Source organism: Borostomias antarcticus, assembly GCF_949987555.1.
Source record: "Borostomias antarcticus genome assembly, chromosome: 1".
NCBI lineage: Eukaryota > Metazoa > Chordata > Actinopteri > Stomiiformes > Stomiidae > Borostomias > Borostomias antarcticus.
In genome coordinates this window covers 58,189,330-58,212,580 of record NC_140234.1, presented here as the reverse complement: position 1 = coordinate 58,212,580, position 23,251 = coordinate 58,189,330, and the positions used below count along the sequence as shown (strand labels likewise).

The following is a 23,251-nucleotide window of genomic DNA, read 5'->3' as shown; positions in this document are numbered from 1 at the left end:
AACCTGACGTGCCAGATGGTTTGCTTCGCATAACCACCTGGGAACTATCCGTTGGAAACTTTTTGGAAAAGGGCAGGCACTTTCAAAAATACTTGGCAGGTGATTGGATGAACCATCTGTCTATCACCGCCAGGGGTTAAATTGGGCCGGGGCTATCAGCCAGAGCTCAACCCCGAACATCTACCATCAACATTGAATTTATTTTTGTAATTTTTACAAAGTCGTCAAATTAGCTTTAAGTAATCTGATCATGGCATAATTTATCGCAGGTTGAGTTTGATCAACTTTACTGTTTTATATATATTCTAGGATTGAGTCCCTGAATCCAGCAGTAGATAGAGAGTGATGCAGCATAGAGCGGAACAGCACAGCATTGGACTGAGAAGGAAAGTGTTAGAATTGTATTTAATCAATAATACTTTAATTTCAAAAGATATAGATCATTAAAGGCTTGATATTGGTATTTATAAGCAGTATTAAGCGCCACCATCACTGCTGCCACTGCACGCGCTAACTTTAACCGCTCCTCGCTCGAATAGCTAAGCTATTCGTTTGTATTTCCTCTTAGAATGCTGATTGGCTAGATCGTTTTCCGATATGATATAAACGGATCTCCATGGAGAGTATCCAGACTGATTCAGATGGTCTCACAAGGCTATTAAACCTCTGGATCTTGTCCAGAAAGCTGCCGGGAGCCTGGTGTTCAACCACCCCAAGTTCTCCCACACAACCTCCTTTCTCCGTTCTCTACACTGGCTCCCTGTAGCAGCTCACATCCAGTTTAAAACTCTGGTACTAGCCTACAGGGCAATGGAAGGAACAGCTCCTTCCTACCTCCAGGCCATGGTCAAGCTGTATACCACCTCCTGACCACTACGTTCTGCTACCTCGGGCCGATTGGTTGCGGCATCACTACGAGGCTCCTGCGGTCGATCGACACGGTCACGTCTCTTCTCTGCCCATCTTTCGCCGCAGGCTCAAAAATCACCTCTATTATGATGTTGATGTTTTATATGTGCCAGGCAAGGTCTCCCAAAGGAACTTTTCCGATACCTGAGGATTAGGCGAGCCTGAGAGTTAGACAAACAGAATGCAAAATCCACCATGGCATGAGTGGAATTCGTGTCAAACTGAGTTTCCCCTCACAACAAACCCAATTATCAAATTAAATGTGTTTTCTTAATATAAGAGAAGGTGTTTGTTCTTTTACTCTGGGGATGTATCTTGGTTTCACTTCACTGTCTTGATATAAGTCACAGCAATGTCAAAGTATGAAGAGGCTCTTCTGTTTGGTTGGTATTGTTCAACCAGCTGAGATACTATGAGACACTGAACAATTACCGCTGTGTTATTCCATTGAGGAAAAGTTTTCCTGGCAGGCTACTCGGCAGTCTTTTAGAGTCTGGATAAGAAATGGATTGGAAGCAGCTCATTAATATCCATTAACTCTGACAGAAAATCTACTGGCAACATGACCCAAATTTCAAGCTAAGTGAAGATGGGCTTTTGTAAGAAAAACAAGAGGTCTCGCATGAAAGAAGGCGTGTTAATTGGATGGATTATAATGATTCATTTTCTCTCTTTGCTCCTCCCCTGTGTTCAATCAGGGTGTGCATTGCTTTCCACCGAACACACAACGGTTGGCCAGCCTCATAGGGAAGGATAGATAAAATGGCCCTGTACTGGGTAGGCTAACTCCACTCAGCGATAAAAGTCACATGAGCAACGTGCTTGAAAGACGCTGATTCATCCTCCCTATTTCCTCCCATGATTCCTTGTTCCAAGCAGGAAGGTGTCGTTGCCTATCTACATGGGGCAGAAGGCATGCTGAGCCAGTAAAACAGATAAAGGTTGGGGTTGCTTGAAAACCTGAAAGGAATTTGCCGGCCGTTGCTATTAACATGAACAGAAGTCTGCCTCGCTGAACTTGTTACAGCCACCTCGGTTGGGTGAGATTTACAGTCTTGTCTTGAATAGAGAGCAGTCTTTCATCTCGGGGGTTTAATGCTAAAAGAGGAGACTGGCAGATACTTGACACTTTCATTTTCTTGGAGAATAGATGTGACATTCCTGTGATAGAACCAAATGACCTACAGTACAGTACAAATTCTTGCCAAAAAAATAATCTCATTGAGTCCACCCAATATATTATTTCTTCCATCAAAATACAACTCACCACTGTATTCACTGATAGCATTTCCTCTTTTTCCTACTTACATAATTACAGGATTGTAATTTGTATTCACCAATTAAGATGATAAAATGATCCCTGACAAAAAAAATATGCAAACACGTCCTGATAAAGTGTGAGAAACATGTTTTGATGGAAGAGGAGGGAAGTTGGGAGCCATCATGTGTGCCTGGGAGGAAGTGCTTGTCATTACCTTCCAGCGTAGGCAGCCTAACCCTCAGAATAGCAGGAAAATTACCACGAGGGAAGAGGGGGGGGGGGGGGGCGTCTGGTTTCCAGGATGCATGCGACAGCACAACAAAACTGACCCTTAGTGGGGCAATACATGAACACATGGTCTGGATGGAACCCCGAGACGATTATGTTCTGGGCAAAACTCTGGCCTCGGCAGAAAGAAATGTATCACTTTTGTATTAACCAGGCATCTGTTGCAATAAGTCAATTAATTTATTCACCAGCCAATTAGAGAGTCCATGGGCCAGAGCCCGACATTTCATTGGTTGGTACCACTCGACTCAAGGTGGCAAAACTACTTACAGTAATACTTTTTGAAAATATCCATGTCTGTAGATTATTTTTTGGTAACCCACCCCTTAAAGTAACTAGCATTGTAGACGCTGGTTCATATCCTGGTGTATGCTCATTGTCAGGACATTTTGTTCTATTATTGTGTTTGGTATCATTTTAAAGGGGGCCGTCTTAGCTTTCATTCAAGCCCAGTTGAGTCATGTGAGGTCACTTCAAGCTCTTCAATGACACATTTTTCCACAGTAGTTTAGCCTACACTTTCTTTTAGCCCTGTGGTGTCTAGGAACATCAGGAACAAAAAACACAAAAAACTGGAATAGCCTATTGTACTCACAGCACTCTAAGGATTCAGGAAATAGTATAATATTAATATAAGTATAATATACCCATAGTATTTCATTGTGAGAGGTGATTGTGAGCCTTAAATTAGAAGGGTATTAGATCTTAGTAGATCTTTGTTGACATATCTAATGAGTATCTATTTTCATACTAGAGGTCAGGTCACACGACAATATACGAACGCCGTTGTTTTCAGGGTCAGACACGCGTTCTAAACACACTGTAGGCTACTCCGTGAATTGACTCTGCATTTCCTGAGCAGGCAACTCTTCCCAGTAGTACGTAGCGCAGTACATCACACGCGGCCTTGGCTGTCAGAACTGTCGTGTGTGTGAGGGCGTGTCCGCGGCTGCTCACGTCAACCTTCCCAGGGAGCTTCACCCATTGCCCCCCCCCCCCCCCGCCCCCGAGGGCCAGACTCGCTGACCACCGTCCGTTTGTGTCTGTTTGTGTGCGGGGAGCCAACGACACGTCTCCTCTACGCTCTGGAGGACCTTGCAGTGCTCCGGCACTTCTGATATCATCAATCCACCTCGTCCTTCTTTCTACATGGTTGAGTGTCATTTTCAATATGTTCATTTTTAACAAGCAAACAGACATGCAAATAGCCAAGTACAGTACATGTTTTTCTTTTTCTGCACATTCATTCATGCTACTGAAGTCTAAAGCGGAGGAATGTGTACACCGATGAAGCTATTAGTTTTTAATTCATGTAGGCCTAATGTTTTAGGATTTGATTGGGCATTTTGGGCATTCTGTCTTAATGATTTATTACAAATGTGTTGCATTAAACACTGGGTTTTAAACATTAAAAAGCTAAACTTGTCTTGAGACAAAAGTACTTTGGTTTAAGGCAGGGCTTTCACACAATGTGACAAGTACATAAAAAGGAAAGGTTCTGTCAGTGAGCTCAGTTGTTTATACAGATTTTAATTGTCAATAGGTTTTTGCTATTGGGAGATGACAGTTTGAACATCTGCAGTGCTAAATACAGAACCATGTGCCAGGGAGTTGAGGGTCACTCAAGTTAAACTGTAGTGATAGCACCATCCCTGAAACACCCGTGACAGGTTTACAGAGCACAACGAGTGATTATTTCAGACACATCACGTCCCCTTGGGGGAAAATGCCCTACTTATCAGATCTGTATTCTGGTACTCGTCTTATTCCCCCCCACAATTATTTCACTCACTTAAGCCTGACAAGGTTCGAATGAGAATTCATGGGTAAATAAGCATGGAATTGGAGGGAATACTAAAATACCAGCCCACGTCAACCAACGGGCATTTCTGGACGTGGGATTGTATTCTAGCCCTTTGCGAGGTGCCTTTGCAGAGAATTTGGCGTGACAGAAGCTTTTAGTCGAGCTGTCTATCACATTCTAAATATAAGATGTGATGCGTCGGGGGATATAAATACGAGGGCTTGATATCCTTGTCTTCACCCTTCACCAATCAGCTCACACGTCGGCCACTGATTGCGTGGCCCCTTCTCCCGGCCCCTCGTGGAGACCGGGGGTCCTTATCTGAGAGCCGTCATCTGTGTCTGTGAGCGCCTCGCCCTTTTTTAAAGGCTTACCCTCTCAGCATCCTCCACTTCGATAAGGGGCCTCTAAATGACAAAATCTTGTACCGGTCTTTCACGCTGGCGGGGAAATGTAACGTCTTTAACGCGGGACCTTTCCCGGCGAAGGACACTCGACAGAGGACAGACACAGAAACACTTATCTGATTACACAAATCCTCTCTCTTTTCCTATTGTCTTTGAGGATTTGTTGGGAAAAAATCTGTATGCTGGCACGACAGCGATCAATTGATTGAACAATCGACATTACATACATTCAACAGTACATGGCAGTAGGGTTTTCCTCTGGTGCCTTCCTAATGACCTGAAGACTTGTGTAACCTATTTTTATTATGTCCTGGTTTGTGTGAGCTGGATAACACTTGTTGAGCGTAACCCACTGTAGGTTGTAAGTGAATTGGTGATACAGTCAGGGCCAGCTCTGGGGTCTGGACGGCCCCAAGCAGGCGTGGATCGGTGGCCCCGCTGGGAGCCTACAGGTGGAGATGGCAGACCTCGGAAGACAGTTTGACAGATAATGATCCCATCCATCCATCATCCATCAATCCATCCATCCATCCATCCATCCATCCATCCATCCATCCATCCATCATCTTTCTATCCGTCCGTCCGTCCATCCATCCATCCATCCATCCATCCATCCATCCATCCATCCATCCATCCATCCATCCATCCATCCATCCATCCATCCATCCATCCATCCATCCATCCATCCATCCATCCACCCACCCACCCATCCATCCATCCATCCATCCATCCAGCCAGCCAGCCAGCCAGCCAGCTAGCTTTCTTGGCCTCAGACGCCTAGCATGAAAGGCATGAATCATGAATCAAAGTCCTCCCAAAGCACGGGGAACACAGGGACACTCTCACTGGAAACAGACACCGTCTCCTGCACAGCACATTAGCTAACGTCTTGCCTGAGGTGACCAAGGACCCAAAGGCTTGGCTTCCGTCCCATCCGGTAGCCTGCTACATACGCGCGTCAGGCCCGGCCATAAACATGCCTGAGAGTCGCACAGTTTATAGTTCTAATGGCGTCCGAGGCATTTCAAGGTTGCCGTGTACGGGGTCAGAGGAAAATGTTGCTGACATGTTCAGGGAAGGGTTCGTCGAGTACAACAGGCCCAAAGAGAATTACTGTAGTCTCCTGTTCGCCACATTTACAACACTAGTGCAGGTGTCAGTTGGGGGCCTGTGCCCAAGACAGGTAGTCTTACGCTAATAAGCTAAGCCTTAGGAATGGGGTGAGGGTTGTAATGAGCACATGGAAATGCTTTTTTGATGGCATCCCAGATAGCAAGCGGATGTGTAATGATTCTGGGCCATATATGGGCCGGAACTAAGCCACAAGGGCCAGATCTGGCCTGTATATGGCCCAGATCCGCTTGCTATCTGGGATGGCCCCTTTAACAGACTTGAGACAGACATAGGTGACAGGGGCTGGTGAAACGTGGCACATGTCGGGGTCAGCTACTTGCTGGAAACCTCGGGGAAAAAGGGTTTTATTTTATTTTATTTACAATTTAAGAAGTCACTCAATAGAATAAACAACATTTCTAGGGTCACTAAATACTCATAATATGTTAGCAAAGTAGCCTGGCTGTGAGAAGTGTGAACAGCTCTAAATCTTTGAGGCACTTTTTCTCTGCTTAGTGACTTGAGATCAACACCAGTCCCTGTCACATTAGTGTCTTGTTTTAAAAGGCAAATATTGAACAGTACTATTCCATTGTTGTACTTTTTCCTATGCCGCTTCTCATCTTCTCTATAATGACAGATTTGGTGATCTACCGTCTACGTATGGGTCACAATTATCTTTTAAACCAGCCAATGTCTGAAGCTGACATTCAGCAGGTGTATTTCTCAGCACCCTAGAACGTGTCGCCTGTGAAGTTGTTTGGATCAGCGGACCTCGACGGACGCTGTCTGGTAAAAAGTAGTTCCGTGCGGCAGGATATGCTCCAGTGCCACGGTCGGCCCAAGATTCATTCACGTGACACATGCACGCCCTTGGGTCTTGAGCAATACACCTTGCCGCATAATATAGGTCTCAACTTCATACAGTGGCTGGTTGTGGAGATACTCTTGTTACAGGGGTACAAGCATGCAGACACACACACACACCACCATTTCTCTCTTTATAGTAAATATGAGAACCTTATAGGAGCAGGTCAATGATGCGATCTTGTGTTGTGAAATGTGATACTCTACTTGAAATACATCGAATATGGCCTAGTACTTTTGTCCATAATCTCAATCATAGAAATTCATAGGATCCACAGCCGACGGACGACAAGGACTTTTGTAACAACAATCCCTATCATATCCTTACTACCATCACATGACAGTACAACAGTTGGCCGCCTCTTCTGCAAAATCGAATATGAACGAATTGCAATGTCCAAAGCAAATGACAAGTTTATGAACATCCAAAGCCTAAAACTTAATGGAAGTGCATTCATTTAAAAAACTAACGATAACCTCTCCACTATTGCTGAACCTGACGTGAACAGTTGGGCAGAGCAACATACAAACACAGCCTACTTATGGAAGCAAAATAAATCTGCCTACTTAGGGAGGATGCAGGAGATGGGCTTCGGGGTAAAATCCTCCAAACAGTTTTATTCAACCGTGAAAGTCAAAGTGTCCTATTTTCTGGCTCTCTATAAACGTACACAATGTATGCATGTTCTTTTGAAGCATGCCCTAAAAGAGTGGTCGTGGGATAAGAATGATGACTCTGAACGCTGTGTGGGCCTGGAGCCAGCGGCTCAGGGAGAGATGAAGGGGAAACACTGTTGTCCTAAAAGCCGGGGAGTAAATCTGAGACATCACCATGTCTCTGAAGGCCTCCAGCCACCTCTAGTATTCAAAAGACAAAAGTACAATGGAAACAAATGAGGTTGCTTCACTGTATTGTGTGTGTGTGTGTGTGTGTGTGTGTGTGTGTGTGTGTGTGTGTGTGTGTGTGTGTGTGTGTGTGTGTGTGTGTGTATGTGTGTGTGTGTGCGCGTGTGTTTTGATGTGTGTGCATGTATTTGTGTGGGTGGTACTGTAGTTGAGCTGTGTCAGTAGATAAGTCATACTCTGGCTATAACATTTTTAACCAAACATCTCCCTTGATCTGTTTTTTTATGCATGTACAATCTTTAACTGGGGGGCATATAAGGACAAATTTGCATGAACTGTTTACAGCAGATGGTGTACACATCTGCTGATGTTGTGATATGACAGTAGCATGTTGTAATATCTCTAGAGTGTGTGGTCAAGCTCCACCGTGTGAACAGAGCTCAGATATACCGTAAAGAGAGCATTTCACATTTGCACAATGATGCATTACAGTAGCTGCTCTAGTTTGATGTTCAGTGGAAGACGTTTAACACCCTTTGCATGCACACACACAAACATACGCACACGCACACACATCAGAACACACACAAGCATACATGCACAGACATAACATGCACATGCACATAACATGCATGTAGCTATAATAATAATAATAATAACAACAACAACAGCAATAATATTAGTATTAATAATAATAATCATAATAATAATAATAATAATAATAATAATAATGGTAATTATAATAATAATTATAATAATAATACAACTTTATTTGTATAGCAACTTTCATACAAATCAAGCAGCTCAAAGTGCTTCACAACAGAGAAAGTTATGGCTTTGACTAAGAGAAAGCTGTGGTTATTACTCTCCAGTAGTCACTGCTCATGATATGTACAGTAGTTATGCAGGGGAAATGGTAATGAGTACTTGCAAACTCTGAGAGCTGAGATTGACTGGGGTAGTGGCTGAATCTCACTGGAACCTGCTGTGGGCTTCTCCTTAAATGCAGTTACCCGGTGACAGGATTAAGTCAGTAAAAGCCTCCGATCGATTTACATCTAATCCATTTATCCAATAAAACAACTTGGGGGGTGTCAACCAAACAACAACAACAACAGCTTGAAAGGACCAAATCAGATGAGAAATATAGTGAAAACAATATTTTTTCATGACATGTGTATGCATGTGTAATAGCCAGGGTATTTCAGGCGATGACTATGCTTCATCCAATTTCCAATTTATTTCCAATCGTATCTCAGTTTCACAGCACGAGAGCAGGAGGGCTGCGGATAGAACCCGAGCGAGCCTGGCAGGTGTGATCTGGCAGGTCCATTCTGAAACCTCCCACATCTTGTCAACTATAAATTCTTGGCTATGTGAGTGATGCTTCTCTGGTAGCTATGGTAACCCGATACAATAGATACCCCCTCCCTCCTCTCTCTCTCTCTCTCTCTCTCTCTCCCTCTCTCTCTCTCTCTCTCTCTCTCTCTCTCCCTCTCTCTCTCTCCCCCTCTCTCTCTCTCTCTCTCTCTCTCTCACTCTCCCCCTCCCTCCTCTCTCTCTCTCTCCCTCTCTCTCTCTCTCTCTCTCTCTCCCTCCCTCTCTCTCTCTCTCTCACAGGCCAATCCACTCCATCCTCTCCAGAGCTCTTTACTTTGCGCATGTACAGCCAAACTGAACATTGCATCGACTCCAAGATGGCGTTAACACGTCTGGCTTGCTTTCTGGTCCTCCTCTCAACTCACTGTAAGTAGCTTAATGGATATGCAGATGACTTGCCAAGTGTTATTGCTCGGAAAACACGCGGGGGATGATCGCTTCTGTCCAAAGAATTATACTTTTGACGCGTTCCAGTAGATATATTATCTCTGACCAAACTAAAGTCAGCCCTGTAGCTAACCAATTCGCTAGTTTAGACTGGAGAATGGTGGTGTTCAGATGTAGGCTACTGTATCCTTGCATAGTGATACAAATGTAGCCTATAGACAATATAAGACCACGGAGTTGTGAAATTGTTTTGTGAGCGTAACGCGCGGCTTGATCCGCAAGCATTGCTCGATGGACAGTTAGCCTACATTCACTCTGCCTTTGAGAAGCATAGTAAAACTACTCTGAAACAGTGATTGATACATCCAACTAGATATCGGAATTGTTTTTAATACCACAGTGTAATATATTATTATTATTATTATTCAAAGAGACAGTGTGCTTTGGATAATTCGATGGCTCGTTCTCGAGGATGGACATGTCCGTTTGTCGACCTTCCAGTGCCAAAAGTTATTTTTTAGGTATTGATAATTATGACAGAAATCCGTTCATGTACTCTGAAATTAGTAGTTGATTATCCCCATTCATTTAGTTTGGGGTTGTTTCACGCGTTCGACATCGTGGTTGATAAAAGTTCTACCGCGCTGGTCAGTGAGGCGAGATAACGGGTTTTTCCACGGGAGAATAGACGGTCCGCGGGAGGAGCCTGTGTGTGTGTGTGTGTGTGTGTGTGTGTGTGTGTGTGTGTGTGTGTGTGTGTGTGTGTGTGTGTGTGTGTGTGTGTGTGTGTGTGCGTGTGTGAGCACAGCAGCGTAGAGCACTAACTTACACAGAGCTGTCCGAAAACATTGATTTGAGTTCAAGTTTTTTATTAGCTCTCTCAGAACAGGCAATTTAGTCCCGTGTTCTGCCCAAAATGTAATCAATTTTGTCATGTTTTTGAAGGTCTGTGAAAGGGTATGATGTCATTTGTTCCCGTAAAGCCTGTCCGTTTCGATGGCTACTCGTGTTCCTTCCTGGAATACCTTTGAATATGCTGAAAAATTTGTTGGCGGACTATTCACTTTTTTCCTCTTTTTTTATTGCATCGGTGATCAATATCATTTGTAAAAGTAAATTGTTGTCATCAGTGTACAACTCAAATTGTGTGTGAACTTTTTTTAATCTACAAAACCCGTTATAATATAGGGTACCTTAATCTTTTTAATGCAGTTTAGTAATTTGAATATTAGTCATCAATCTACCCAGGCAGAACAAATAAGTAACTGTTTGATGCTATATGCTGGAGGTTGCAGACCAACATGTGATGGACTGGTCATTTCCTTGGGGCTTGGCCTAACCAACTGTTTTCCTGAAGTGCTCTGAGCCGGGATTGAACCATTCCCAAAGACAGACAGAACAAAGGGAGACTCAGACCTCGGCGCGTCTTCTGTCTCTGTGATCATCCAACTGTGTGGATTGGCTTAAATCTCAGTGGATTTAATTAGGGGAGCGATGTGACTGGTTGTAAATCTGTTGCTTGTGTCTTACCGTGTCCCCCTACTGTCTGGTAGTCTTTTAAGACTGGATTTGAGAGGCAAAATTGTTGATTGACTGATAAAATAGTAAAACAAATGGCCTACTATTGAGTTAGTCCATTGCCGTGCGAGTTCAGAACATTCTTTAAATCCTCAATGTAGTTTTCAGAATTTAGACCTATCTGAATGTTTTGTTGTTGGGCCAAAGTCAGCATGTCAACATACCTGAGAGAGCATGCTGACATGTTTCCACGGTTGATTTTCACCTGAATTGTTTTGCTTTGAACTTCGTAAGAAAGGAGGAGAGCATTCAGGAACGCTCCTGCCAACAGCCGTGCCAAGATATGTGGGCGCTTGGAATGCGCTCGAACCCTAGCCCTAACCCCACGCCAATATAAACTCTCACTCCTTAGGATCTTAGAGGAACCACCTGTACAAGTACATCAGCTTTCGCTGCTGTTGTTTGAAGTTCCAAAATGCTTGTTTGCTCTCTGAATAAACGTGAAGGAAAGATCAATTACAATCTACCATATATAGTTTTAAAAGCGAGGCAGGGGCAAGTGTCATTTCAGACTTGATAAATTACCTTTTAGCAAATGAGTTGGAAATTGATTACTCGCAACGCGGCTCAGCCAAGCAACATTTGAATCTCCAGTGTAGTTGATAGTCGCCTCATGGCTGCTCTCAGTAATCCTGTTCATAAGCCCTTCGGGGGGGAGAAAAGAAGCCTCTTATCTCCACAGATGTGGAGAGAAAAGAAAGATGTCTTCTGAAGAGCGATGTGCGGAGGGCATCCCTCCGGTAGGCCTTCCCATCATACCTCACACCACCCCACAGAGACACTATTTACTTGCTGGGAAAACTCTTGACAACCAAGAAAAGAAGAGGTATTTGTTCTAACCAAGGATACTAGTTTTGCCCCGGGTTGGCGTGTTGGTGGTAGTGCCGTGAGCCGGTGGTAGGTTTTGTATTATCTGTGTAAAGTGCTGATAAAGCGGACCACAGGAGGTTGGTGTTGTCAGATGCTTTCCGTCACACAAGCAGCTCGTGAGCAAATGTTTGCAGCTCTCCCTGAATGGCATGTTGGAGCCCCTCTGGGCAAGTCACATATGGCCTGACATTTTACTGGAGATACGGTAAATGGCAGAGAAGAAGAGGAAAGGGGATATGACGGCGTACATACTGCCGAGTCTCCCTCTCTCCGCACTTGTTAGTTTGGAGGATCGAAGAGTAAAACCTATTTCCCAGAGAGCGATTGTGTGCGTGTGTGTGTGTGTACATGTGGTGCTTTGCCAGGCTCAGCCAGACGCCCGCGTGGTACAAAACAGATCTCAACATTCGCGAGGGAAAAGTCTGTCCTCGGCGGAGAGCCACAGCATCGCACCGCGGCGATCCGCGCGGACGACCGACGCGCCACCGATCCCGGCGCGATAACGAGGGCGAAGCAGCAAATGGGTGCCTCGCTGTGGAATGGCCCGAAACAGCTGAGAGCAGGAGTGGGTGGGTGGAGGTGTTTGGGACTGGGGGGGGGGGGCGGCCAGAAATATCCACCGGGGCGTCCCTCCCAGACCTCAGATGCTGCGGGGTTAGCAGCAAATGCTGCATTCCCCATCAGAACCACGCGCAGGGGGGCGGGGTGGGGGGGGGCGGCTATGAGGCCTACGAGGGAGACTTTCCATCCCTCTCTCTCCCGCTCACCTGTTATGATAAGAGATCAAAAGAAAACCCCCGTGGATGAGTCGGGGCGTCAGGGGGAAAAGGAAGGAAAACAGCCGAGTTAGCTGAGGAGTTAGACGTCCGTCTGCGTTTTAATGTCCTTTCATGAAATAGAAATCCGTGTAAACTTCGGACCAAAGCGCTTGAAAGGTGATGGAAGCCATGCGCCTATCCCCCCGGTTCTTTTATTAACCTTTTTCCCTCGTGGTAAAGAGTAGCAGATGCCGCGGGGGAGAGCTGGACACGCTCACGTTCGAGGAATGGCAAGCACGCACATTCCCCGCACGTCAGCACGTCGACGACGACGACGTGGAAGTCGGGGGTATTGATCAAAACAACAGAGAGCCGTCGTCAGGCTGCAAATGCTGCCCGAAAAAAAAAAACTGAGAGAAAAAATATTTGATCAGCTTTGGAGTTGTGGATAAGGGGAACATTTTGAGTCATCCTCCCTGAAGGCTTTGTCATTTATTTTAGCGTCGAAAATTAGATCAGTGAGGAATTAATGTGGCTGCTGTTGTCAATAGCAGGCAGGATCCCTTGTTTGCTTTGATAAGACATTATTATGCTGTGTTTACTCTGTCTACAGGATAGTCTTTGAAATGCCCCTTTATCAGCTGTGTGTGGGGGGTTTAGGGGAAGCGTTTGGGTGATTTCCTGTTTGGAGATCTTTAACTGTGGCCAACATCCCTCAGGGAGGAAGCAGCCCTGCCCTTCTATCCTGGGTACACATAGAGACCCATCCATCAACTTTGTGGAATAATTTAGAGATTTATTAATGACATGATTTAGCACACAGATGAAGTGAGTGCAGTTAAAGAACTGTCCCTCTGAGAGGAAAGGCCGGGACAATGTGCTACAGTGCGGACTCGGGAGTCATCGCCAGATTAATTGCTTCAGACTCACGCATTGTTTACTGTTCAGTCACAAAGGCAATTAATCGCTCTAAAAATAGAATAATGTCAGCGTCATATGACAGCCTCAGGTTGAAAGCCTGTGCTCGCACTAAAACATCTCTACGGTATTTAATCCTAGAGGCCTATTATCTTCCTCGGTCTTTTATGCGTTGCATCATGGGAAACTCCATGTTAAATGTGCTTCGTCTCACAGAGACTAGATCTGTACCTTATCTGATTTCCACATTCCCCTCGACCAAAAGGACACAGACTCTCCTGCGCTAGTCCCCCCTGCTCTGCACTCTCATCATAACCCTTTTAGACAGTGTGAAGACAGTTGTGAGACGCAAGTCTATCACCGACACCCAAGGTGACAGACAAAATAGTCTCCTTGCCTGTGAACTGCAGAGGTGACGATTAGTCCCCCTCCTGAAACAGACACCAATACCAAGTGATTCAAAAAAGACATCCTAATAATTTTGTTGACCTGCATGACGACTCATGACGGGACTTTCGGGGGGGGTGTCCTGTGCATGGGCTTGGCTCGTACGTGGAAGCACAGCCTCCCACAGACAGCTTGCGTTCAGTGAGACATGACCCAGAAATGTTGGTGGTCATCCAAAGGGAGTTTTGTTGAATAGCATAGTGTTGAGTAATTGGGGGCGGGGAAGGCGAGGGTGACGCTGGGTGTTTTGGGGAGTCCGATCTCTCTGCAGTGTTACCTTCCCTACTGTATCTACCACAGGTAATCCCTCCAAAACGCTCCCTCAACCCCCGGGGACACGCGCGCTACAAATGATTCATCTTCTGGCGCAAACGCAACATCAAATCATACTAAATCATTCTTATGACAAGCTCCAGCTCAGAAAATATAGTTGACTGCCATACTGCTGCAAATTCGATTTTTGGACCATTCTAAGATCCATCAAAACACACCTTACATGTTTCATATGATATGTTTTTTTGTATTTTGTATTTCATAAAGAGTCAGAACTGAAGCGTTACCCTTCCCTGGTTATTACCTCAATATTGTTTTCAAGGTACGCTTGGCTGGGTTCTGCCCACAGTGGTTCTCTCTCCAAATAAGGTGTGATGCATCTGGCGTCAAGCTGCTGCAGTCTGCGCCCGAGTGATGGGGTGAAGACACGAAGGAGCAGAGAGAGAGAGAGCTACGAGAAATGTTTCTCCATTTGCGTCACACAAAGGAGAACTAAATAGGATCAATAACCGACTAAAAGCGTCTTGACCAGCAGTGCGCGTTTAACTGACTGGTCAGCAGGGTGTGGACAGATTGGAACCAGACCATCTGTCAATCTGGCGTCAGGGGCTAACATGGGCTACTTACTGGCAAGACAACGGGGAGACTAAGAGACTTGTTACAGACAGTATTAAATCTGTTATTTGTCATGGCAGGTATTAACTAGGTAATCCCTCGCCTGGTTGATTCTTTAAGTAAAACTATAGAGATGGAGGGGATATATTCTAGAATAGATGGAAAGGTTAAGTGCGGCCTGTGATTTGAGGGGCAGAAGTTCTTCACGATGACATTCAGCTTCCTAAGCCTGGGCAGACATTAAAACGTCATCAGTTGGTCGGCAGAGTTTAATCGAATCGAAACCTTTATTTATTCGGGGAAGACAACTGAGAGCGAGCTCTCTTTGTCAACGCCGCCCCGATTAGAGAAGAACACGCTTGTGAAAAGTGTCAAATGTAACAGAAACAACGGAAATGTTTGATATCCGTGAACAATAACGGCATTTCCTGCTCCTGTCAGAATGGGATAGTGGCAACAAGGCCCAACCAGTGTTTTTAGAAGCGGAGCAGAGGCACGCATGAGAAACTCTGGAGACAGCATGTACACAGTTACAGCTGCCACACGCGCGTGAGCGCATATAGGCTGGGTAAGTAAGTGCTTGGGATATCTTGTCGGAATGCCAGACATAGGTGGCGAGTTTGTAACATGGTGGCCCTTGACTCAGGCGGTTAGAGGGGACAGAGCCTGTTTTGCACGCTGGCTCCTTTGTCACGGCGAGGCGGCAGAGAGGAAGGGGAGGAACACGCAGCAACAATCTGCTTCGTTTTTAGCGGGATTAAAAGTTTGTCGGGTAAGCTGAGGCTAGAATGGACACAGCCATGAAGCTGGGAAAGACTTGGATAGTCCAATATGAGGCACTCTGTTATTTCAACAGTGCCCAGTGAGCTGACGAGCATGCTTCAGTGAACCACTGCCATCAGCAGGTTCTGTCCTCTACCAGAAAGGCCGACACATGGTCATTTTAATACATTCTCTTTCACAATAACATCTCTGCCAGGGATGAGGAGTGAACATAAAATATGTGTGTGTGTGTGTGTGGGGGGGGGGGGGGGGTGGCGACACACAAGTCTCCACAGGCATGTGGAGAAAACAACTGTCTAATGTGTCCCTCCCCATTCTAAGGGATTTCCTGATGTCAGGGAGATGGCCCAATTAAACTAAATGGTCATCCTTTTAACATCCCCCCCCCCCCAATTCCACTGGTGAAATACAGCGGAGACATCATCCGCAGAAATGGCCGCACTATCTCACCGGCCATTTCCTTCCTGTATACAAATGTCCTGCTTGTCCAGACTCAGCGTAACATGTTTACCCAACGGTCATTATCAGAGCTTACAAGATAACCGTAAAAGGAGCCACCAAGATCACCGCGGACATGTTTCGTCCTGCCCGTCCTAATCACAGAATATTATTATGAGGGGATTGTGTGACACTTAAAAGAGATTGTCACGATGTGACCGCTGACCAGTGCACAGGGACACAGTACGCCTTGTAATGGAGTAAAAGAGCGAGGGATCTGCTGCACCAGAAGCAATTTACCGTAACCCCGGGATGAATTGTGAATTGTGTGAGGCTTTTTGAGTAGGCTGAACCTTTGTCAGCTGGAGCTCATCTTAGAGAGAAAGGACCCTCGGCTCTTACGAGTATCTCTGGTTCCTTGATGAGTGTCTCACTCCCGAACCCCATAGCTTAGGCTAACTTTCTCTTTCGAAATAAGTCGTTTTCTTTTTGAAGAGAGAAAGAGGCGTGTCTCTTGTCACCGCCTGTGATAAACTATGATGCGTTATGAACACGAGCGCCTCCATGACATTATTACGTACGCTGCAGTGTGTAACACAGGGTACTGAGGTTTGTTCAGAAGTCCAAAGCTCTCAGACATCACTGTACTGTCTATATGAGGAGACTGGCCTACCTTACAGGCGGCCATCTTGAGACAGCTTCTGTCCTACCTGTGCACCTTCACTGTCCAGCAGTCAAATTAATCAACTTCGTTGACTGTACTGAAGGCCTGAACACAGTTGGGTAAATGTCTCTCTTAACAAAATAGTTTTAATCTCAATGAGACCAACCTGGTTCAATAAATGTTCAATAAAATTATAATAATACTAACTCAAGACTTAAAACAGGAGAAACACAAAACATTACATCTTGTGAAAAAAAAGCAAATGATTTGTAGCAACAGGAGATGAGTCAGAAACCGATTAACATTGCCAGTTGAAAACCTATTTAATCCCTAACAGAAGCAGCCGTAATGCTTCGGAAGTTAAGAGTTCCAATCGATTGTTCTTCATTCCGTTGTGGGAGGAGCTCAGATGGCGAGCGCTGGGCCTAGACGTCACGTCAGTCCAACAGCCTCTCAAACAACGCCCCGAAGCACTAAACGACAATAAAAATGAAATTCCTTTAAGCTCGCATGCACACACACAGATAATCACACACAGAAGCATAATTATCCGCAAGCTGTATAGCATCACCCTGTCATGTCCTCTCCAGATCTGAGTTGACCTCTTCGTAACGAAACTCCGTAACTGCATAAATAGCCCCGAGGGTTATAATCAGTATCGTTGGCCGTGGTTGCCTTCTACCATATTTCACAAATTGCCAAGGGGATGGTCAGGATGTCATCTGCATGAATTAAATTCCCTATTAGGAGACATGAGACGTCTATGGCAACATCAGAGATTCAATCACGCCCTCTACTGTGGATTAAAGAAGAGATTAATTTACCCTGAATATAGCGCACCTTTGCACCGCCCATCTACCCACTAGGATCCATTACACGATGTCTCTAGATGGAAGAGAGGCTATTCTTATGTGCTGAACTCACAGTCTAAGATTTTCCCTATTCAGAAAATAATTTCTTCACATGCAAATAGACTGTCTCCTCTGCCGTGACGCACAGTGTTGCTATCGCTAGCAGGAGAATCAGCTCGGACGAATCCAGACAGTCTTGTGAAATCATGTGAAATCATATGAAAAGTACTATGACCCCGATGGAACAATCTGGTTACACAGCGCCTGTGGCCAATTTGTCACACCCAAAGACGCTCAGAGAGTTAAGATGCACGCAGCTGACAGCCGTGGAAGAGACGCAGTCCACTTTCATCAGCGGCTGACCAATGTGTGTGTTGCCCTTCAAGACTGCGTACGCCTTCAGCTTTAAAGACAGGTCTGTCCTGCTGGGGTAGGAGGAACAAAAGAGAGCACAGATGTGCAAGTCTTCTAAAATATTAATGTTGTAAAACGGCAAGAGAGATGGAACGGAGCCAACAAATAATTTATAGTGAAAATAAATAAAAACGGTAGAAAACAGGAGAACAAAGGGCTTTTAGATAGGACGGGCGCGCACACACACACACACACACACACACACGGGGCCTCGGGAATGTGTGTGCCCCGTTGGAGGTCGAAAAAAAAGGAAAGGAAAACACTTAAAGCCCCCCACCCCTCCACCCCCACCCCCCAAAAAGATGAACCTAGGCTCCCTCAGAACCTCTCCACTCTGTCTCCATCTGGTTCCAGCTAGAACGATGATCTTCTGCCTTTATGCGTTCTCCGGGACACACGTTCAGAGGGAATCTCTATCCGTGGGGGCCGGATGAGCGCCGGCCTCTAAACGAACCGCCCGCTCGCTCGGTGTGACGACTCTCCCCGCTTCCAGGGTCATCCATGCGGAACTGAACCAACCATGCAGTTTTATTTGAGATCATCGGCACTCAGGATCAGCTTGCGCATGATGTGGGCAGCGTCCCCGTGGTTTCGGGGCGAACGGTCAGGCTGATGCACTGAGGCGGGGCCCCCGTGTTTCCCTGGGAACGCCTGCGAGAAGTGCAGCGATCCACGTGAAAAAGGCCCCAGGTGGGACGTAGCCGAGGTTCATCTAGGCTACTGTACCCACTACTGCTACTGTAGGGGCGGCTGTAGCTCAGTCGGTAGAGCGGGTCGTTCAATGATCGAAGGGTCAGCGGTTCGAATCCCAGCTCCGACTGTACACATGTCGAAGTGTCCTTGAGCAAGACACCTAACCCCAAATTGCTCCCAGTGAGCAGGTTAGCACCTTGCATGGCAGCTACCGCCATTGGTGTGTGAATGTGTGTGTGAATGGGTGAATGAGAGGCCATTGTAAAGCGCTTTCAGTGCCGCTAAGGTGGAAAAGCGCTATATAAGTGCAGTCCATTTACCATTTTACTGTAGATGGGAGCAGTGAAAGTAGCTGAAGTTATTCATCTGGGCTACTGTAGATGGGAGCGACGAAGCTAGCTGAGGTCTGGGCTACCTCGCTAATGTTTTTGGGGTTTTCCCATCACGGTTGAGTCGGTGGCATTGCGGGAGATCAGGGCGGCAGTTGGCCAATCAGTTGGAGACATCACGTATCAGGGGTGGGGCTAATTGCTTTGTGCAGCTGCAAAGATTCCGATCGCCAGGCGGGACATTCCATACCGCGAGGAACAAACCGCGGACTCCTCCCAGTAATTGACAGAATATCTCTCGCTGTGACTAATAGATTTGGCCGTAAATGTTGCCCATTAAAGGCTAACCCCCACCCACCAATCAGGGAAGTCGTACCAAGATAGCCCTGCTAGTGCCGTTACAGTGCTGTGAAGCTCTATCATTAAAGCACACTTTTAAAGGGCCATTTACGACACAATTATCACCCCAAATTACAAAGATAATGCAGAGGAAAATGAGACTGAGACTTGTGTTTGCTGTAGCAACAAGGTGGATTCGGGAGAACAGAACAGCTCAGGAGTTTATTACAGCCCTGTCTGCTGTCAGAGAGATGATGTGATTGGTTGGGTTTTTCTCATCGGACCAAGGTCCAGACGTCCGTGCGCTTCTTCCCTCGACTCGGCCTTGACAGGTACACAACATGGCCGCCCGGTCATCTAAATCATCTTTCTGAGCTCGAGGGGAAGGCGAGGAGAGCTAGTTCCAGTCAGGCAGCTAATGTTGACGTGCACATGGTGACGTGTGACTCTTGAACTTAACATCAAGGGGACAAAACTGAAAAACGAGAGCTGTGTTGTGGTGTTTCGGATTTACCGAGTCACATTAACCGAACGCCCCTATATGCACTTCTTTGCGACACAGGCGAAGACAAGCAGGCAGCTGACAGCTGTCCTCTGTTCTAACCGCCAGAGCACTTCCCGCGGCATTGTGTCCCTAGCCAACAGGTTGCATTGTAACATTGTGTGCGGAGTGCCTCACTTCCTGTGACCGCGTTAAGTGTGCTTGCGTGGCTAACTTTAAAGTCCGAGCTAGGCACGGAGCGCTCGGCAGTTCTGCCATGTGACGCGTCGCGGTTAGCATTTCCCATGGAGACCCTTGGGAGGGCGGGGGGTGGGGGGGGGATTCCTCCCCAAGCAGGTGATGGAAGTGGACGTACAGTGGGGAGGTCAGCGGTGGCATGAGGAGACGAACCCTCCCCCCACCCTCTTCTCCCCCACCTGTTGCTTCGCCACATTCCCTGTCCCGGCTTCTCAGGCGGCCTATGCTAACTATTCGGGAGTCTGGAGTTTGCCTTTGTGCACATGTGTTGTTCCGAGGGCCTCGTTCACCTCGGGAATTGCACACTTTGATGTCTCTATCCCTTTTTTGGTATATGAGGAGCACTGTGCTGGTGTCGTGTGGTCCAGAAACAGCTTTGAGATAGTCTAGTCTTGATTTATTCGGTTATGTATCGCGCAGAGCGGAATTTGTAGTGATTTTGTCAGTGTCAGCTAAACAAATGTTAGAAAACAAATCCTGTTGTAATTAATTGTCCAATTATTTTTCTTTTAAAATAGATACATTTCCTGAAGAAAAGATGTAGCGGTTTGTCAAACGGGCACTTTATTCAGACCTAATCAGAGGTATTCACTCTAACAAGTGCCGTCAGCAAACAAACGACAGTTCTGCGAAGAGCGTCGTAAACAAATTAACCGGGGGGGGAAAGTTTGACTGGCTGTTGTCGTCAGTTGATGCAAGGACAACTACTTTCTCTCCACTGAAAGTCTATGGGAAGAATGTGGGGGAGGGGTGACCCTTGACCTCTCCCCGCCTGTAAAAACCCGGCGTCACCTGTGACCGGTCGTCCCCGCGGTGTCACGTGCTTCTGGTGACCTCACATTCTCCCCTGGTCTGCGTCGCTCCCCGCGCCAGTAGCGCTTACCGAGGAACAATCGACCCCCTCCCGAAACGCTTCCCACAGCGTTGTACGAACGTGGGCGTATTATCCTAGCTGGTGCGTCAACAGCACAAGGAAGCATTCAGTCAGAGTACGGACCTGTGAGGCAGCGGTAACTCGTCTGACCTTTGCCTCCCCAAGGCGATGGGCAGCTTTCCGTTTCAGTAGCCTTGGTTTTAACACTAATCCCCTTTCTGTAGACTAGATAAGATAAGTCAAGTGAAGGAAAACTAGAATAAATACACCGTGCCCCATTCCTGGTGTACTGTACTGTAGACAGGGGCGGGGATCCTGGGGGGGGGGTCAGGGGGGACATGTCCCCCCAATATTTAAGAACATTAAAATGGTCCCCCTCAATATTTAGATTGGGGTAGTGGCATTCAAATGACCATACAGCCGCGTAGGAAGGTGTCCCCCCCCCCCCCCCCCCCCCCAAAAAAAAAAACTCTTGCAAAATGTAAATATAAATGTCCCCCCCAAAGTTGGATACAGATCCCCGCCATTGACTGTAGGTAACGCTCATCTTGAAGCCCCCACCTCCTATGTTTTGTTGTCTGAATCTAGTCTTGCGTAACCGGCTATCGTTTTCCAGAGTCTATTCATGGATTAACGGGCGGTGCGGATTTAAAGGCGCGACCCTGTAGCCGTACATCACTCCCCCTGAAGCAACAGTGAAAGCACATTTCTTACTGGGTTGCTATGGAGCCCGTGGTTTGTACTGTGGCCCGGGTCCCAAACGCACTCTTACGTAAAGCACTAACTTTTGGCCTAGACTGATCTACTGTCGATGTGCAACAGACGCAGATGGTGGAGTTTTTCGATGTGTTAGGTGACATTGGGGTCAGCGGAGATGTTGACATACCGTTTCCAGCGTTGATAATGAAAACTAGAACACAAGTCAAGGATTTGTAGAGTCGTCTGCACATTTTTTTCTAATCCAAGGCGATGAAAATAGCTGAGACAAATAAGACCTCGATGTGCGATTGAAAACATATGCGAAGTGGCTGTTGACACTGATTACAGACAAATGAAAAATGAAGTAACTTTATCGAGCTTAACCAGAGTGCATACTGAGGGGATAAATAGGGCGTGCTGTTTACAGTAATGCGTTCAACTGGTTTAACTGTCCAGGCAGTCGGAGTCGCTGCTCCGACGCACAAGATCGCCATTGTTGTCCGGGAGCGCAAACAAAAGCCAATTAGTGAGCTGGGCTATGGGGGGTAGGGAGGGGGGGGTGAGGGGGAAAGGGGGGGGTGAGGGGGGGCAGTGCTGGGCGGGAAGACAATGGCAGCGCTGGGATTAGTGCTCGGCCTGCTGTTCCAGGGCCGATAGCATCGCCATGACCGGGCTGGATGCTGATGGGCGGCCTCATTATGAAGACTTCACGAGCTGCCGTCGCTCACGGGCCGTGAAATACCGCGATGGCGTGGCTACCGCTCGGGCGCCGTCGTGTTATCTAGTCGCCACGTTTGAGAACGCGCGAGGGCGGCATACTGTACCGGATACGCTCACATTTTGGAAGGGGGGGCGTGAGACGGAGAGATCAAATCACTCGTGTCAGACTTCGATATCGCGGGGTCGTGGAACAAAGCGGCGCGGGCTGTAAAAGCAACACGGCTCGTAACCCGGGAGACGCCCTTTCAACCCGGCCCCGTCCGGCGGCACACAGACCTCTGGGGGGGCAGGAAGTGGGAGGGATTAAGGCCTTCGCCCCTGCTAAGTCAACAGGTCTCTGCCGGCGGCGTGTCCTTATTATTCAGCTGTCAGACGAGCCTTAGCCGGGGCGCTGTCTGCCGCGCTCATCCACACACACCCTCAACAATGGCTGCTTATCGCCGTGGCCCGCGACAGCCTGGCTCAGCCCAAATAGGGGGTCAGGCGGTGAAGTAACCGCCGTTGTTGTTGTTTTGTTTGTTAATACGAACTGTTTCCAGGTCTGATCGACAGCTAGAAGCTCAAACATCTTCATGCCTCAGAGGAATTATGAAGGATTTGTGTCACGCGGATGGGAAAGCTTTAGGGAAAAGGGTTGATAATATACAGGCGGAGATTACGGAGAAGGTGTAGGCTGTGTGTTTGTGGGGGGTTAATGTGCACTGGCTGTAGGATGATGTTATTCATGATGCACTGTAGCTCTTAGAGACCATCCAGGGATTTAACCCAAATAGGGACACGTATTAGAGTTGTATTATAGACTATATGCTGTTATCTGACAGGGGGGTTAAAGTGCACCAGCGATGCCGAGCGCTACGACGTATTAACCCCGGCTTGAGAGAGATGTCATCAGTGAGAATATCTCGACCATCTTGTGGCGTTCCACACTGGGGAAAAAAAACCTTATTAAAACTCTCAGAAGGCTCGATTTCTTCCGCCGACCACGGC

The 23,251-nt window shown here is 46.8% G+C and overlaps 1 protein-coding gene across 1 annotated transcript in view; it reads left to right on the top strand.

The window, feature by feature from the left end:
• Positions 1–9,156: 9,156 nt before the first annotated feature.
• jam3b (junctional adhesion molecule 3b) overlaps positions 9,157–23,251 on the top strand; it is a gene marked incomplete at both ends in the record, with an annotated part of 28,051 nt that continues 13,956 nt past the window's right edge. The window contains one exon of the mRNA XM_084440306.1: positions 9,157–9,241. Within this exon, the coding sequence (XP_084296432.1) occupies positions 9,157–9,241 (85 nt within the window). The remainder of the gene's footprint in view (positions 9,242–23,251) is intronic.